Below are 17,854 nucleotides of genomic sequence, written 5' to 3'. Positions count from 1 at the left end.
GCACACTGTCAGTGAAGGGCAGATCAATTAAAACAGGTGCAAACAGAGCCAAATAATTTGTGATCATGAATTCAAATTAATCTCTTTTCACCATGCTGAACTCTTCTTGATATTATCTGATGACGATAATGTGTAAAGTCCAGTTGCATCTATTTGAGTACAGGTGGGAATAGTGCCGATCTGATTGGTTTACACAGAGCAAAGCGGACACAGCTCTACCTCCTGCACGCTTCTATGACTAAGCCAGAGCAACATGTCCAGTAGTAGTAAAGTCAACCATCTCGGATTGTGTGCTGTATGTGAGCAAAAGCATATTTTCATACAACGTTCCATCCTGACACTCCTAACATTTTTCTAAACTCGTGTAAAACAGCTGCAAAGTTACCAGTGAATTCATTTTTAGGGTGCGTTGCAAAGAGTTAAAGTGATAAACTAACTGAAAGATGTTTTTCAAAGCTGAGTATAGACTTCAAATCAAATCACTTTCAAATCACTTTTATTGTCACGTCACATGTGCAGGTACACTGGTACAGTACATGCGAGTGAAATTCTTGTGTGTGAGCTTCACAAGCAACAGAGTTGTGCAAAAATACAATAACATAAAACAAGCAAAATATAAAAATGGCTAAATCTGAGAGTAATAAATATATGTACAATATAAGAGTGTATGCATTACTGGATGTGTATACTAAATATGTTTTTCTACGTGTGTGTGTGTGTGTGTGTATACATATTTTACAAATTAAATAGAGTAAACAATAAAATAAAATATATAAAATATACAGAGGTTGGTAGTTGGACATGTGCAAAACAGTGGTATTTATATACAGTGTAGAGTGCATAATGTTGAAGTTCCAGTAGTGAAGGTGAGGTGTCTATGAAGTGTTCAGCAGTCTGATGGCCTGATGGAAAAAGCTGTCTCCAGTCTGCGGGTTCGGGACCCGATGCTGCAGAACCTCCTTCCTGATGGAAGTAGTCTGAACAATTTATGGCTGGGGTGACTGGAGTCCTTGATGATCCTCCCCACTTTCCTCAGGCACTGCTTCCTGTAGATGTCCTAGAGGGAGGGAAGCTCACCTCCAATTATCCGTTCAGAACACCGCACTACTCTCTGGAGAGCTTTACGGTTGTAAGCGAGCGGTGCTGTTGCCGTACCAGGTGGTGATGCATCCAGTGAGGATGCTCTCAATGGCACAGCGATAGAAGGTCCTGAGGATGCGGGGGCTCATGCCAAATCTTTTCAGTCTCCTGAGGGACTTAGTAGTAAAAGCATCTTTGTCCAAAGCCTGAGTTATGTATAGTCTCACTGTAAAGTGTGCGGATTGAAATATCTGCACTCTGGCAGACTAATAGCTCTCTTTCATCATCTCTGTTATCTGTACAAAAATATAGATCCTCAATAGTCATTACATCTATTTTTTAATTTAGAAATGTATGGATCTTTAGTAAATAAGAGATCACTCAGATGGCATTGGCATTACTTACAAAATTAATTCATTATCATCATATTTCAAATGACATTTAGAAAGGCTGTAAGCCAAAGGGCAGGCTTCACAGATATATTAACATATACTCACACCACTTTGTTTTACAAATTTTAGCCCAGAGGCAGAGTGGATTGCAATAACTCCTTAGAGCTTTAGGAGTCTAAAATATTTGTCTTTGACTTATTAGACATTAAACAATGCTTGTCCTACAGTTCAGTTAAATTTAACCTGTGGTGCATTTTACCAGCAGCTGAAAACCCAACATCAAAATATTTTGTGATGTCTAAAAAGGGATTTTAAACCAAAATGCAAAATAAAATCATGAAACCGTAAGATGCAATCAGATTTCAAATGAGGATGCTTTTGGGGGAAAAAATGGACCAAGCTCATTTTCAGTTAAACACCCCTCCACCACCACAAAGTCACCCCCTTTAAAACCCAAGTACTTCATTTCCAATCAGATCCATTCTTTCATCAGGCATGTGATTGGAAACTTGGGATGGGAGGCATTATGAACAACCACTCACACACCAATCCCAGTATACGTAGCTTGACAGCTGTGCCATAGCAACAGTTTGGCTATTTGCCAGGCTGTTAGAGTTGCCAGGCAAAAGGTTCCCATGGCAACATTCATTTTGCCATCTTGGTATATGTGGTTGGCGTACACCAAAGCAGATTACTTTAGGTTAGAACTGCTTTTACCTGGGGAAAAACACACATTACATCAGATCACTGTCACTCTGTAACAGTAAAAATATCAACAACAGCGTGGAGATGGCTTCTGTCAGAAACAGTGTTGGAAATGCAAAGGGCGTGGCAGAAGTTGCATGCTAATACATGATTTAGAAACCTGGTTGATAAAAATCAGATGGTACTGCACACTTTCAGAGAGGACAGGTATTTTCCACTTTACATTTTCCTAGTTGCATCATCACCTACAGCAAGAAATCATTTACTGTAAACTTGTTGTGTCAACTTGTAAATCAGGGAAGTTTTTTTTTTTTAAAGACTTGAGTGATATCTCATTCTGCGTCAGCATTCGTGGATGATGCTCAAGTATGCGAGGAATTTTGAACTTGAAGTTACACCAACCCATTCGGGAATTGCTGCACACATTTTTCATAGTGGAGTATTTTTTGTTTTTACAGCTTAAATGCTCAATAGGCCTGCTTAAGGGTGGAGCGAGCAAGACAAAGAGGGAGCGAGTGAATGATAGCTGACACTGGCACAGTTACACTGCATTTCTGCGTGATTTGACTGTGAAATACTGCACACGGAGTAAAGTAGAGGAGCTTGTTGGTATGTAAAAATGCCAGCATGTGTGTGTTCAAAGGGCAGGAGGGGGGTATGAAGACAGAGGGTGGCTAAAAGGGTAAGAGGCGGGAAATGGGGACCCATGAGGGATGAAGCAAAAAAAAAAAAGCCAAAAAAGGGTGAGTGGGTGAGGGGAAGGAGGAGTGGGGGTGCACTTTGGGACAGAAGATTGAAAGGGAGTGGCAGAAAAAGAGTGGTTTGGACTATAAATGCATACTAAGAAAGAAACGAGGAAGAGGAGGAAGATGTGCACATATTAACTTAGTTTTTTTCCCCTTTAAGTTACACCAAACTGCAGTTCAATTGGCTCAAGGCTTTCAAGATAGGCTATTCAGTTTCTTCTTTTCTATGTCTCTAATGCTTCTTTGTTGGAAGTCAGATTCCTTAAATCCTGCATACCGGTTTCATGCAGAGAATGCAGAGCTCCCACATATAGCTCTCTTTTGTCAGTGCATGCAGAAACGTTTTAACTTTACATTTCTATAATCATCTTTACTTTGATATCATTTCTTGTTACATTTCTGCCCTGATAAGGGTCTGCTGGAATCCTTTAAACACCATTTGCACAGCATATCATCTTGCCCCAGTTATGTCTGAATGAGTGTTCAGAGTAGCCTATCACTCCTGGCTGGTCTCTGCTGGAATGTATCACTGTGCCAGCAAATGTAGCACCGCAGCACACAACAATTGCAATTTCTACAGAGAGCATCTACACCCACCTAAAAAGTTTCAGTTTAGCAATCATTTTGTAATGTGAAGGAAATTCCTGCTTGACTGTGAAGCAGAAGTCCCCCAGATTTAGATGTAACAGCTGACAGTAGAATTGATGCTTGTGACAGTGTTATGGCAGATGGCCTTTAACTCTCATGAAAACCTGTCAGCGCTTAAGTGAAATCGGACAGTTGATGTGGATGAAATGCTGCAGTCAGTGAATGTAGGAATTTGGTTCAACAATAGGTCGACGAATAATTTTGCTTCGTGACTTCTTTTTTCCAAAGACAAAATTCAGGCTCTGATAGAATAGGAGACTGTGATTGTAATTCTTTGCATGTCGCAGTCAACCCCTGGAATCGTATTTTGTAGCTGTCATTGCTGCTCTATTGCAGACTAGTGGCACTGATAGAACAAGGGCCAGAAGGGGAAGTGAGCAGGAGTTTGCCCAGTCACCAGTAGAGGGCAACAAGTCCTAAGAAATGGTTGGAAATACTATGAATGAATGGATAAATTGAAGTTTTTGTAGTACTCACACTTGTATGAGAGGCTTAGATGTCAGGAAAAGGATTTTCATAGTTCTGTTCCAGCATTGTCAAATTTCAGACCAGCAAGGTTTTCTCCTTCCTACAGTACATTTGATTACATAAGACATCCTCCAGCATCATACATATGCATGCCGAGTCTTTGTGCTTTTGTATACATGTGCTCTGTACAACATGTGCCAATGCAGCCACTTAACATCTTCCTTCCCGTGGCATCACTGCAGGACTGGAGGTGAATTTTTGTGTGGTTGCAGCCACCTACAGTTCCCACGTTTCAATCATGATTGCAGGTTCAGTCCCCATTTATTACTGCTCAGAAGTAACATGCATCTCTTATTCTTCTTTTCCTGCTATTCATAAAAAAGAAATAGAAAACACGCCACTGAACGAGCTCAATAGAACCCCCCCCCCCCCACACACACACACACACAAAAAACAGCCCTTTGTAATGTCAGTGAATCGATTTTTTTGCCCAAATCCAAGAGCAAACAGAGACGTTCCATAGCACAATGAAAAGTGCACAAAAGGAAATCAAAGGATAAATTCCCATTTGAGTTTGTGCGACTCAGTCTCAACACTTGCTGAATTCTGTAGTGAAGAGGGCATTTACACTATGAATGTATTGCTGAAAGAGTAAAGCGGGGCATGGGGTAGGAGGCAGAAAGGTGAGTATGTACACAGACGCCTACGTCCTGCTGTTGAAATCTTGTCTGGAGTCTCTACAGTCTGTGCTCTGCAGTGTGAGGTAGTTGGTTGTATGGTTTCGCATAATAAACAGCATGGAGATAACTGTACAACCTTCTAGCTTTCCCTGCGGAGTCACTTCTAGCCACGTCTAGTGTACCACCAGCAGAGAGGTAAGTATGTTTTGTTACTCTGTGAGCGGATCTCCTAGTGTTTAATGACACGGCACGTCCTTTTCAACTGCAGCGCCTTTTATCCCCTCAAGGTCTTTATCATGATACTCTCTCCTTTGGGCAAACCCTCATGAAGTCTCTTTCCCGGGTCTGTGTCATTTCATGGGCAATATTTGTGGCAGTTGGATTGTAGTTGTTGGGATGACTACCCGCTGCTTGACAGGTTGTTGGCTGTACAGCAATCAGTGGCTCGTACTGCAGCAAAAATACCCTTAAGACAGGACGGTGAACGTCCATTTTTATCAAGCAGCTGACTCTGACTTTGAGTAGAAACTAATACGTAAAGAAAGAAAAACCCTAGAAAATAATCCAACTGCCCTATATTGTGAGGAAAGGGGCTGCTTAACAAGCTGTTCGCATATAACCACACAGGTTAGTTTAGGTGTTTTTAAAGCTCCAAATGATGAAATAAGACTTCTAATTAATATAAAAATGTAAGACTACACTCGTTAAATGAAAATAACCTACTACTCTCCCCCTCTTTCAGTTACCTCACATAAGTGACATTCATCATACACAGCCTCACTGTGACATTCATGAATTCCCTGCCTGTATTTTTGCACCATTTCACAGTATCCACGGACTGCTGTATACTACCACAGGTTGAGAAGCCTTGCGTGTCTGCCGTTGTACTTATACCCGTTTCATTACCCTGAAACCTTCCCTGCCTCCTCCCCCTCTCCTCTTCCCCTCAGCAAGTCAGACTGGTGGTTCAAACAGCAGCCATCTGCAGTGCGTTACAGTCTCTCCCCCCCCCACGCGCCTCCTGGAAGGGGTGGAAAATAGGGGGCATATATCAGAAATGTGCTGATTCTGCACTGTCAGTCGTAGCCTTCTTTATCATCCACCGCGCAACACTGCTCTCTTGCCTGAGCAGACAGTTGAACATCAGACAACTGCTAGGTGTGTGGAGCAGTGATAATAATGTGCATGGGAGGAAGTGCGATTAACCTAGCATGTTGTTCTGTCTGTGTCACATGCTGACATAGTAAAGACTGTTTGCGTTCGCGACCTTTTGTACCTGGTTTCCATCTCTGCATATGCAGCAGGCTGTGCATATGTGTGAACAGATTGTTATGTGAACATATTCTCATGACGTCCGCATGCGCTTATGCTCCTTACAAAAACGCCTACAGGAGTTGTTGGGACTGTGATTGAAATGCTACAATCTCTATATGAAGTGCTGCGAGTTCCTTGAAGCGCCCTCTCACTCAGGCAGAAATTCTTACATTACTCTGCCTACATCAGACTTTGCACGATACTTTGTGAAAATCGGCGCTGCCACAAACAGTGCCATGTGCAGTCTCGTGGGGTGCATCGGCAAACTAGAGCATCCTGATCCTAAGACAGACAAGGCAGACATCATCCCAGACTGATGATGTCATCCCTGTGGAGCACTCCCAGTGCTTTGTCTGTCAGCGGCACTGCAGAGTGCAGCTGCAGGCACACACAGACACACACACACCTGTCTGTGACTGTGACGTTATGCATTTGTGACTTGGGTTCGGATACTGCCGTTCTGCTAGAGAGGGACTTTTTCTTGGTTCTTCTGCCAAAATGGCGCCCACATTGCCTCTGTCTTGGAAAGAGGTGCTTTAGTTTACTGGCAGAGGAGAGCAGGCAAAGGCTCCTGCACTCTGAAATCCATCCACAGCCAGAATATGTGTGTTATAAACGCACAGCCGTTTGTCTGTGTGACATTAAAGCGGGATTAGGTGGATTATATGTGCTGCACAAGACGAGGAACTCGCATTCGGTGCAGAGGAATTGTGCCGACCACTGAATGCACAAATCCCAGCAGATTGTGTAAACACGTTCTGTAGTGCTGTTTCTATGCAAATGTATGTGTCTTGCCATTACAGTATGATTGCAGCTATGGAGGAGGATGTTAAAAGTCTGAAGGTGACACAGACTACTATATAGCCTATATGCATGCAGGTTAATTAACCAAGTGTTATTAATGAATGCTCTTTTTCCTGCTTTTTGTATTTATGAAAAAATCCCTTTTGAAATAAGGTGAAGATGGATTCACTTCATTTGCTGTTGGTCAGTTCTTGCTTTTTAGTGAGAAGGCTTTTGAAACTTTCACCTAATGATACAAGCAATCAGTGTGCTTCTATTTATTCCTGCTGTTTTCTTTATCTCCTCGCCTATTTTATTTTTATAGTTGCCAAGGTCTTAACTAGCTTTTCATTACATTGAGGTTTTTTATCAATTCCTCACTGCAGCTACTTTGTGGCCAAAAGCAATGTGTTTTTGTTGTCAGTTTACCCCCATTTGCTCTAAATGTGTGAGGCACTGGTGATATGCTTTGTTGTAAAACATGGTCAGAACACTTTAGAGCCATTAATGACGCTTACCCATCAAGTGTAGTGTTTATGCTCGCTCTCGCTGAAGAGACAGCCAATCAGTGGGTCCAAATTGGATTTACTTTCATTTCTGAATTTCCCTGGGGGCTGTATGATTCTGTTACCCAACAAGCACAATGGCAACTCTCTTTCCTCCCGGAGACGAGCTCAAATATTAGAATCAAACTGCCTTAAGAGATGTGAGCTGATTGAACAAAGAGTGGAAATATTGATTGTATTTGTCCGTACGTGCAAAGCTGTTGCAGTTTTGTTACTTATGCATGCAACACGGGTGCAGGTTTAATGTTATTTCCTCATTCCTCCTTAAGCAGCTCCCCACATTTCAGATTCATTTGGATGAATTCGGCTGTACAGGATGGCTAAATGCATGTTGTTCACCTCTGATGTCAAGCTGTATAATCAAGACGCATTTTACAATTAGCAGAGCTTTCCACCACGGCTTTATTTAGTGTGTTTGAAGTCACTCCAGCTGCAATTTACAGCAGTGTTGGAGCAACACCATAAATCCTGTAATCAATTTGATGACGGTATGATTGCTGTACACATATGAGGAGGCAGTAATGTCAGCCTCTCAGGTTCATGAGACTCCTGGGCTTCATATTTTCTCTCTATTCTCATCCTATTAGAGATTCTGACCCTCCCCCTCCATCCCCACTTTCTGCTAGCCTCCCTGCCCCCCCCCCCCTCCCCCCCACACACATATACACACATATGCACACACAGAGTTTGTCTCGTACACACACACACACATACGCCTGCATGCACTCGCGGCACTCACATTCCCTCTCTCCTTCCCTCACTCACACTTTCACACAGATATATGGAGCTTGCAGACTGGAGCGTGTGTGTGAGCGTGTGCGTGCGTGCGTGTGTGCCTGCGAGCGTGTTGGGGAGGTTACCGGGTTTGTACGAGACTCGGAAATACGTGTGAGGAAAAAGAGGGAGATGGAAGGATGACGACCAGAGAGTGTAAAAGAAGGAGAGAGAAAAGGAGGAGAGGAGACTTGGATAGAGGGAAAGGAAAAAGAGATGGCTGGAGACCACTTATGCAGCATGGAGGGTAAATGTGCGTGTGTCTGTGTGTGTGTCGTTTTTAACTGTTGGATAGTATGTGCACCAGGCGGGTTGGTGTGTACACGTGAATGTGAGCGCACAAGTAAGTGAGCTCTCTTCTTTTTTTTTTTCACCCCTCTCTCTTCTTTATTTTCCCCTTGTTTGCAGCTCTGTGTGTTTGTGACAACAGCCCTGCAGAGACAAAAGGTGAAGTGTTGTATAGGTGCTGCTGTTAGTCAGGCAGGTAGGCAGTGAGAAGAAGAATAATGGAATCAATACTATTGTCTGTAACCTACCTGCCACCGGGCTCCCTGTCTGGCCCCGGCAGAGACCATCAGAAATAGAGGGAGCTGAGAGGAAACACAGAAGCACTCTGACTGGGGGAAGAAAAGGAAAGAAGAGGCTGAGTGTAAGGTGAATTTCTTTCTTTTCTTTTTTTTAAAACGCATTTTATGTCACAAGTTCAATGTAGAGTAAGAGTGATATTTTTTTACGCCGCTTTTAAAATGCATTATAATACGAAACTTTTGTCGTCACTAATTCACTTCACATTCTTCTCTTTGACTGTAATAAAACATGGTGCATGGAAAAGCATGAGAGCCCTCCTGTAAGTGCCTGTATTTGTGGTATTTATTCTGCTCTTCTGTCTTTGTTGCCGTATGCTGAATAGCCTTTCAATTAGTGTCTAGAATCCATGCTCCATGCTGTCGAGGTCATGTCTGCATTTTGTGTCTAAGTTGCCCTTCATTTTAATTCACATTTTCTGTTTGCACCTCATTCGTGCATCTCTTTTTTAATTTATTCCCCTTCACAGCTGTCAATGAATTTCAGTGTTATGACAGGCAATAAAATGACACGCATTTTAATTAACCTGGATATAATCATTTCTGTGAGCTGTGTAATTAACTCAGAGTTTTGTTCTCTGGATACTGACAAGATTTAAACAAATGTTCATTTCCACCTCTTTTGCCGTTATTCCAGTCATTTCGGCTGTTCCCTGTGGTTTGCCCCAGCTGCAACTGTTAACAAAGAAAACCTCAAAAATCGCACCTCTGTGTCCCAAAATGTGAAGGCCTGACGTTTATAAAGTTAACCTGTAGGTTTTTCGTGATGCATTAATATGCATTAATGGAGTTCAGTTTAATGCAGCAAACTGATGTGGACACAATGCGTCTCATTTTATTCAAATTAATGCGAATGTATTAAAACAAGATGAAACATTATTTCTCCACAGATGAGCTATGAAATACAAATATTTCCATTTTATTTTGGATTTTAAGGTATGGTCATATGCAGTCTTCTCCAGTCATTCTGTCTGTCTACCAGTGGGTGGCGTTGCCTTCTAATACTTCTACGCAATGACATTTATTTATTTCTTTGAAGTGTTTTATAGTGATATCACCATAGTTTAAGTGACCAAGCAGTGTAATAATGTTATGTCATCTACAGGTGGATTGATAATTTGCATGCCGCCTGTGTCCTGCTCGGGTTCTTCTTTTTTCTTCATAATGTTTGAAAACTAATTTCCTCTTTTGCTGGTAAGTCAGAAGACACATGCTGCCCTGCGTTCAGAAGTGGACGGACAAAGCACAGTGCTACGCCATAATGATAAGAACTGCACGGAGATCCTGAAAGATGCTTTGAAATGAAAAAGTCTCAGACTGGATGGAGTAATCTGAAGTCCTCTTTACAGCGAGTTGTGGAAAATTTAACAGTTGTATCGCCACAGTTACTAGAGAACAAAAAGAAAATGCGACCTATGCAAAGTATGCTTACATATTTAAATAATCATTTGTCAGCTTTGACAACTTTAAGATTTCAGTGTATGTGTGTTAAGTTCCAGCATGTGAAATGGTCTAGTAACGTATTTTACATGAGCACAAATTGATTTTTAAAATCTCTTCAGCTCAGTGGGCTCAGAAAAGCTATTAGAAACTGTAATTTGTCCATGCTAGCTGAGAAATTATGTTCAAAACTCCTGTGGCATTTACCAACAGTTTATAATTAATTGTTTCCTCTAAATTAATTGTGTCTCCTCCGCAATGAGCTCTCAGCGGCTGCGTTTCTGAGAGTATGTGTGCCTGCTGTTAAAAATGTTACTTTATATCTGATTTGATGAACTGCAGAACAAAAAGATTAGCGTGGATAAAACAAGGACAAATCTGTCATGATTATGCACCGATTATGTTTTAATTGAACTGATCAGCTTTGCTTCTAATTTGCAGCAAACCAGGAGACCGGTTGGTGCCGCAGAATCCAAATGTCAGATGAGGTCATTTCTTTGTCTCGGTGCAGTGACTCTGCAGTTCTCTCATTTAACTCGAATGAATTTAAACTGCTTGAAACTCTGCTTTGGCATTTTTGTATAATAACTGGATCCGTCTTTACACCTTCTCAGTGTATTTTAATTTTACAGTATGCCCCTCTGTCCCTGAGACCCTTAACCTGTGAGGTCAAAGCAGGTCACAGGTGAGGTCCTCGGGAACAGGGCTGCATTCAGTTTCAACATCCTGTAGAGGAGGGGATCATTTTAGCACTATATTCGACATGATACACTCTGTCTCTTCTACAAAGTATATTTGATACCACTTGGAGTTAAAGTGGTATGTTTAAAAGGACTTTAAGTGCAAGAAAAGTGACAGGCGATACTTGTCACTGTTTCTTCTGGATTTCATGCATCTCAGTATCTGTAAGTGACCGTCAAGACTTTTCAGGTTGAAGAAGAGAACGGCTGCTTGTCCTGCAGCACAGACCATCTCAGGGAGCCAACCCTTCTGGCTGACTTTGTGTTACAGACCCCAGTTGGGGGGCAAAATAAGAAGACAGCCAAGGGTTGTGACCCCGCCATATATGACACCTTCAAAAATCTATGGCATCATTTGTTTTTGATCATGTACAAGTTTTCATACTTGCCTGTTTGTTTTTAACAATTGTATGTTAATAAAATGTGAAAACGTACTCTGTGTATTTCTTTTTTTTTTTCTTTTTTTTTTAATCAAACATGTTATTGGATGATGAACAAAAAAGCACTAAATATACTGTATCCCAGCTTTCCCCTAATGTTATCTAGACAGTCTCTGAGATTAGGGAATTCTCTGATCCTGCACTATTTCCTTCTTTTTTTTGTTTTGTTTGTTTGTTGTGTCAAATCTTCCATATACATAAAGTCATCTTTTCTCACAGCCAGACATTTTGAAAGCTCTGAGTGAGTTTGGATATGTAGCAGCAAAAATGATCAAAGTGTCCTTGTCACTAGACACAATTAAATGCCCTCAAACATACACACACACATTCATTTGGGATTTTCCATGTCCAACCATCTGACTAGCTGTCTGACTTTGGCAGTCCTGGAGCACACTCTTGCCTAATATTGATTGGCCTGTCTGTGTGGAGACAGATGAATGCATTAGTACCCAGCTCACCCTGCCACTGGAAATATATTAAGTTCATGTATTAGGCACCCTGTCTGGTTGCCATGGAGATGCACCAGGAGTGAGGGACAAGGGAGAAGGGGTGGTGGTGGAGGGGATGAGGAGGATGGGAGACGAGAGGGGGATACAGGATGCGATGAGGCAGTCGACTTGATTTGTAGTCCCGCTCCCTCTCTCCCTGCCTCTGCCTGTCACTTGCGTGTCCTCCCTAACCTCCTCTTGTCTTTTCTTTGTTTCTGTTTCTCTCACGTTTTTGTTTTTCACCAATTCTATTTTTTCTAAACTTCATCATCAATAATGTGCACTGACTCCTTCTCTATCTCTGCTACCCCATCGATTTTGTTGTCCCTTTTGTTCTTTATTTTCATATTTGGCTTTTTCTCATTCTCCGTCTCGCCGTCCACCCCCCACCCCCACCCCACACCACCGGGTAGACTTTCATTTATCGCATATTATATATTTCTCTTGGGTTTTCACGTCGGCACCCTTCCCACTCCATCCCCTACACGTACACAAGCATTTAACTCCATCTTCATCTGCCCCTCTCCCTCTCGCTGCCGCCACCTCCCTCCTTGGCTCGCTTCATCTCTGTGCTCTGCAGTAAAACTGGTGCATTGAGGCAGCAGGAAATGGGGACTAGAGACAATAGAATGGTGGGAAATACAAAGAGGAGTCTGTGATGCTCTCCTGTCGTGTCGAGAAAAGATGAGCGTGATACACTTTCAAGACTTTACTTTTATCCCCGTGTGGGATGTGAACATATATACAGGGCTCTAATTCATCAAGCCCTGAAGAAAAAAGAAAACAAAAACCTTAGAATTTGCACATTTTTAGTCGCTATGAGACCAGGATTCGAATCAAAACACCTACAGAGAAACATTAGTTGAGTTTTTAAAGCTCACATTGAAAGATGCAGACATCTGCTTTGCGGCTTGTGTGTGTGAGCCTGCTGTTGTGCCTGTCTCAAAGCTGCTATCAGTGTTTTGTGGATGTGGAAGACAGTCTCCGTCTGTGCTGGGGTCACGTTTTGACCGAGTACAATGTGAGAAACGTTGACGCCTGCTTCGAGAAGCTGGACCGCATATTCAACAATAATGAGACAGTGATTGAAGCTGGTAGAGTAGGTGCGAAAGAGTTTCTTCTTTGCCAATTTAGGAACAGTTTGTGACAGCATGTAAAAATCTAGGTGATATGTAATTTCTTGATTTTTTTAGGTAAAGGCTATGACATCCAACTGAAGGAAATTCTGGATGCAGAGGTCCTCCCGCTGTTGGAAGAGTTTGACCAAAAGCTGAATAACGGTAGCTAAACACCTGTTTAAGCAGACTGTATAGCTGCATCGATAAAAGAGTAATACATTTGCTAAGTGAGGTCAGAAAAAGAGAAGTTAGAAAAAACAAAAAACGATGCCCCCAGCCACACAATTCCCCAGTATGAATTGAGCCAAATATTTCTGTCTTCCTCCTCCTCCTCCTCCCCTCCATCTATCAGACACTGTGTACGAGCAAAGGTTGCAGACAGCAGCAGACAATTTCATCTCAGCTGCCTCCAAACTGCCTAGAGGTGAGCCACGGACTTCCCTTTTCCTCCATCTTTCTGTCTATAATAACTTATATTAGGTCATCACATCTTACAGTGATCTCTGTACTCTCTCTAAGATGCCAGTTACATTTTTAGAGTCTTTAAAATACCATGAAGGATCCAGAAGGTGGTTTGCTTTAACTGGCTTTCACTCCTGGATGCTGTATCAGTAATATTTATTAATCAAAGTTTTTTATTCTCTTCACAGTCTCTGGATGTATCCCTCCATGTGGTTTGTCTTGATTTTATTGTATTTTTTTTTGATTCTACAACATAACAATCATTGCTTTTAGAAACCAAATAATATTGGCATCAGTATCGGTTTCATTCACCCATCAGGTTTTCAGAGTGCAGGTGCAGTGTACGACTGTGTTACCTGCCAGTACGACTCCTGTGAATTTCCTCTCGACTGCCCAGGTGAGCACTGATATTCATATTATTACCTCTAACACATCACTGATTCTGTTATGTCACAATTTCCAACTAAAGAAATAAGTACTAATCCAGATGTGACATATCCTTAAATAGCCCTATTTTCACCTCCATAAGCATCCACTCTTGATCCTTGAAATGCTCTTAGCAAAAAGTGAGGATTTGAAAGAGAGGAAAGGTTTTATTTCCACACATTATATCTTTTGCACAGAGCCCCCGAGGTACTCTTTAAGTCCTTGGTTTCTTTATGCAAGGTGACAGTTGACTCCCACACACATGGTATTCGTATCAAGCCTTTACAGCACCGCCACTCTTCAGCATATCATCACTTTTACTCGACTCCTCTGAGACTGGGCTTAAATATTATCATTAAGGAGAGCTCAGGCTGCAAGAGCTGCCCCTGTGCGAATGTTATCTGAGTGTGTGCATTTGTCTGTGTGCATGTGGGTGGCTATATGTTTATTTCAGTGAAAGAAATTAAAGTTATGGAAAACAGCAGGATTCGAATGTGGTGCGACGTGCCATTTGCCTTGCCAACTGATATTGAAGTGATCTGGAGGTTCGCAGAGGAGGTACGCTCAGCATATGGTGAATCATTCAGGGTCACTGTTAAAAGTAACAGTTCAACATTTTTGCAAAATACACACACCAGCTTACTCAAGTTAGAGTTAGACGAAATGAGCAACGTGATTTCAAATCTTTGAAATTTGAGTCTGGAGCTGGAAGACAGTTAGGTCTGCACTACAGACTTAAAGATGTCTCCTAATAACAGGTGTGTTTGTCAGTGTGTGATTTTGCTCAGTTGCCTACAAATTTTTGCAAATTTATAACCACATGAACAGAGTTGACTTCTTGTGACAACAGATTTAATAAATATAAAATGCTGAGCTGTTATTATTAACACTTTGTTGTTTGTTTGTGTGAAGCAGACAACAACTGAGAACATTTTAATCCTTCAGGTTGAAACGCAGCAATTGGATCAGTTTAAAGAAGTGACTGTGGGCGTTGACAGGCTCTACTCCATCCCCTCAGTGACTTTGAAGCATCAGGGCACCTACCAGTGTGAGGTGTACTCGGGCCAGCTCTCCTTTATCCGAGTATACTACTATGTCTCAGGTAAAACAGCTGACTTTAGAAGGATATTTGGAAATTTTAACTGATCAAGGGGAGAGTCGTTGTACCAGGAAAAAGGCAACTTCTTCACATTTAAAGCAACATTACTTTGTACCAGAGAAATGTTTGAACACTTGATGAAATAAGTAAATAGGTCCAAACTTTGACATGTATTGAAACTATTTTAAAGATATTATATTATTTACATTGTAGTTTTACTTTTTTTTTTAAATGAGAAAGGACAGCTTAGAAATGTTTTTGAGGGTACATTGAACTTTCATATTCTTTTCTAAATTCGCCATCACCAGTCAAATCTTCTCCCATAAATTTCCAGAGACGTGAGTGCTGGCTCCTGTTTGTCTTGTTCACCACTTGATTGCACTCAGAGACACTCTAAGTAGTTGGCTAGAAAGTCTCTAAAGTCTCCAGTAAGTGCATTTAATTGAAAGCCTTCTCTGTCCAAAATTAGCACCCTCTGGAAAATCACTGTAAATTAGCCACGCACCTTTCTAAATAAGCTGGCTACTGTGTGTCACAGGGAGGCCTGTGACCTCCAAACATACTCCACAGTGTTTATATTTTCATTGTGCTGTGCATGTCCAGGCACTTTGGGACTGCTTTTTATGGTGACCTTCCTGGAAGTGTGGTATGAAGGAGGGGGACTTTAGTCTGAAGTTTAAGAAATAAATAGATGACAGATAAATATATCTACTTTTTTTTAAAACTTAACTTTTTACCATTGTGTTTGACTGAGACACTGTGCACTGCTATAAGTTTAATATTTATTGGTATTTAAGTATTATTTCCTGGGATGAGAGAAGTTATTAACTAGCCAGGAGTTTCTCTCAGGGATTGTTGCGTGTCAGTCTGTGATGCTGAGCAGGTCAGAGGGCTGTAAGGTCCCACTGATAATGGATTTAGCCTGTTGCAGAATTGTTCCTTAGAAGGTTGATTTAGTTTTGAAATATAATATTTAAGTTGAAAACACTAGCTGTTTTGTTTTCTCAAAAAAAAATATTTTTTCTTAGTTTGATTTTTCTTCAGTTTGTCTAACCAGTCTGCAATGTAGATCCAGCACACTAATCCACTGAAGAAAAAGGGAATAAAAAGAGACTGGACTGTTGAGCTGCTGAGAAGCTTGTTATTTCTGAGTCTACTGCTCAGGTGCGCTTCCAAACATGTTCACATCCAGTAAAATAAAATTATAATTATGATGAACCCAAGGTTTCTAAACACTATTCCACTACTACTGAGTGACCTTGCAAATAAAATATATTTGGAAAGTGTGTTGCTGCGAGGACGTGCTGCCGCAGGTATTTTAATACAGCTGTTGGCTGGCAAAGCAAGCACTGGCTGTTTGGAGTCAAGAGGGAGTGATATGCATGAAAACAAAAGAGGAACATATTAACTAAACTAAAGGCTAACCCATCTAGGGCACTAATAACTAACACTGAATACTAACTAACCTAAAGCACATCCAGTTTGACTATACCCTTGCTTTTTATAGCCAAATTCTTCTTACAGGGAAATAAATCAGGCCTGCTGGATGTATGCCTTTGGTAGCAAAGTTGTTAACACATTTAAAGAAATGTGGAAGAATATATCAGAATGTAAATGAGCCCTGTGCAGACAATTCCCTGTGTACAGATTGTGTTTTACTGAAAAGTGGAGTTAAAGGGGATTTTAGAAAGGAGGAAAGAACAAAAATAACTGTTTGACTATATGAATGCATCTATTAGCATTCATGATTATGCATTTTTACACAGCTTAGCATGTGTAATTATGTATATGGGTATAATATTATGTGCATCTCACCTCCTGAACATTATATGATTAGTTGAATAATTATTTTAGTTTTCTGGGTTAGCACATTTTTTCTTAAATTATACAACTGTTGAATTGGTGGGTTATAACCCACTAATGATACATGTCAACTACTGTGTACAGAAGACTAACTCACTCTGTATTTGTGCTTAATAAATGAGGAAACTCGTACTAAGCAAATACAATTAAAACTGCAGACTTCCTCAACCAACCTCTTTCACTTCATTCATCGTCGGTTCTCCTCTATATTCCCTGTCTTCATCCCTTCGTGTCTGTCTTAGTGACCCCCCAGATTGTGGCAGGCCACACAGAGCTGCAGGAGACATTTGACCTGTCTCTGCTCCCAGGAGGGCAGTTTTTCCCCGCGTCTGGTGACTCTCCCCGCTCCTTCCTCGCCTCATTGTTACCGCTTCTCGCCGCCTGTTTAACCGCTTTACTCCTGCTGCTGTGTCTCTCCCTGGGGTAAAACAGAACTATTATTTGCACAGTATCAGCTTTAACAGATTTTAACCGCAAAGTCATTTAGACATTCACACCTGTCATATGAATACATGATGCTCCAGGGCGCACAAATGAGGTGGTATTCATGTTTTTATTTTCTTTTTCTTTGGTTGTTTCAGGGTTCTGCATTGGTTATCCATACAAGAGCAAAGTCATGCTGAAGAAACACATCAGGCTGAAGATTTAGGTTTATTCTAGAGTGTTTGGAAGATGTATGTGAAGCAACAAAGGCATTTCATCAAGTCTGCAGAGTGATACGTCATAGTCCAGACAACATGTGTGTCACTCCTTCCACCACTAGAGGGCAGGATCCACCTCTTTATTAGTAGTAGTACTGAGTAAACGTTTTACTACCACATAGTGTAGAGTAGCTGGGCTTGCTTTCATATTTGTGTGTGTGTGTGTGTGTGTGTGTGTGTGTGTGTGTGTGTCTGTGTGTGTGTGTGTGTGTGTGTGTGTGTGTGTGTGTGTGTGTGTCCTTGTATGAAAAAGAAAAATGGCCCTCATCACTCGTCATGAAGCAGGAACCACTTTACACTGACCTTAGCGGGTAACTTTAAGGTACTTTAAGGGCAC

At 41.3% G+C, this 17,854-nt stretch overlaps 1 protein-coding gene across 3 annotated transcripts; it reads left to right on the top strand.

Annotated features, from left to right (window-relative positions):
- Positions 1-820: 820 nt before the first annotated feature.
- Positions 821-17,638, top strand: LOC102302021 (sperm acrosome membrane-associated protein 6). 3 transcript variants are annotated; one of them, XM_042221905.1, is made up of 10 exons: positions 821-8,403; positions 8,565-12,951; positions 13,042-13,128; positions 13,319-13,390; positions 13,617-13,640; positions 13,748-13,825; positions 14,309-14,412; positions 14,800-14,956; positions 17,059-17,239; positions 17,398-17,638. In XM_042221905.1, exons 2-10 carry the CDS (start codon positions 12,738-12,740, stop codon positions 17,474-17,476), a joined length of 996 nt encoding a protein of 331 aa, XP_042077839.1. In that variant the 5' UTR covers positions 821-8,403; positions 8,565-12,737; the 3' UTR covers positions 17,477-17,638. The 3 variants fall into 3 exon arrangements, with proteins under 3 accessions (XP_042077839.1, XP_005924288.1, XP_005924289.1); XM_005924226.3 differs by having other exon boundaries at positions 821-12,951; XM_005924227.3 differs by lacking the exon at positions 17,059-17,239 and having other exon boundaries at positions 821-12,951.
- Positions 17,639-17,854: the final 216 nt, after the last annotated feature.

This window comes from Haplochromis burtoni, unplaced genomic scaffold, assembly GCF_018398535.1.
Source record: "Haplochromis burtoni strain Fernald_Lab_line unplaced genomic scaffold, NCSU_Asbu1 Contig_76, whole genome shotgun sequence".
NCBI classification, from domain to species: Eukaryota; Metazoa; Chordata; class Actinopteri; order Cichliformes; family Cichlidae; genus Haplochromis; species Haplochromis burtoni.
This window is presented reverse-complemented; position numbering and strand designations above follow the sequence as displayed.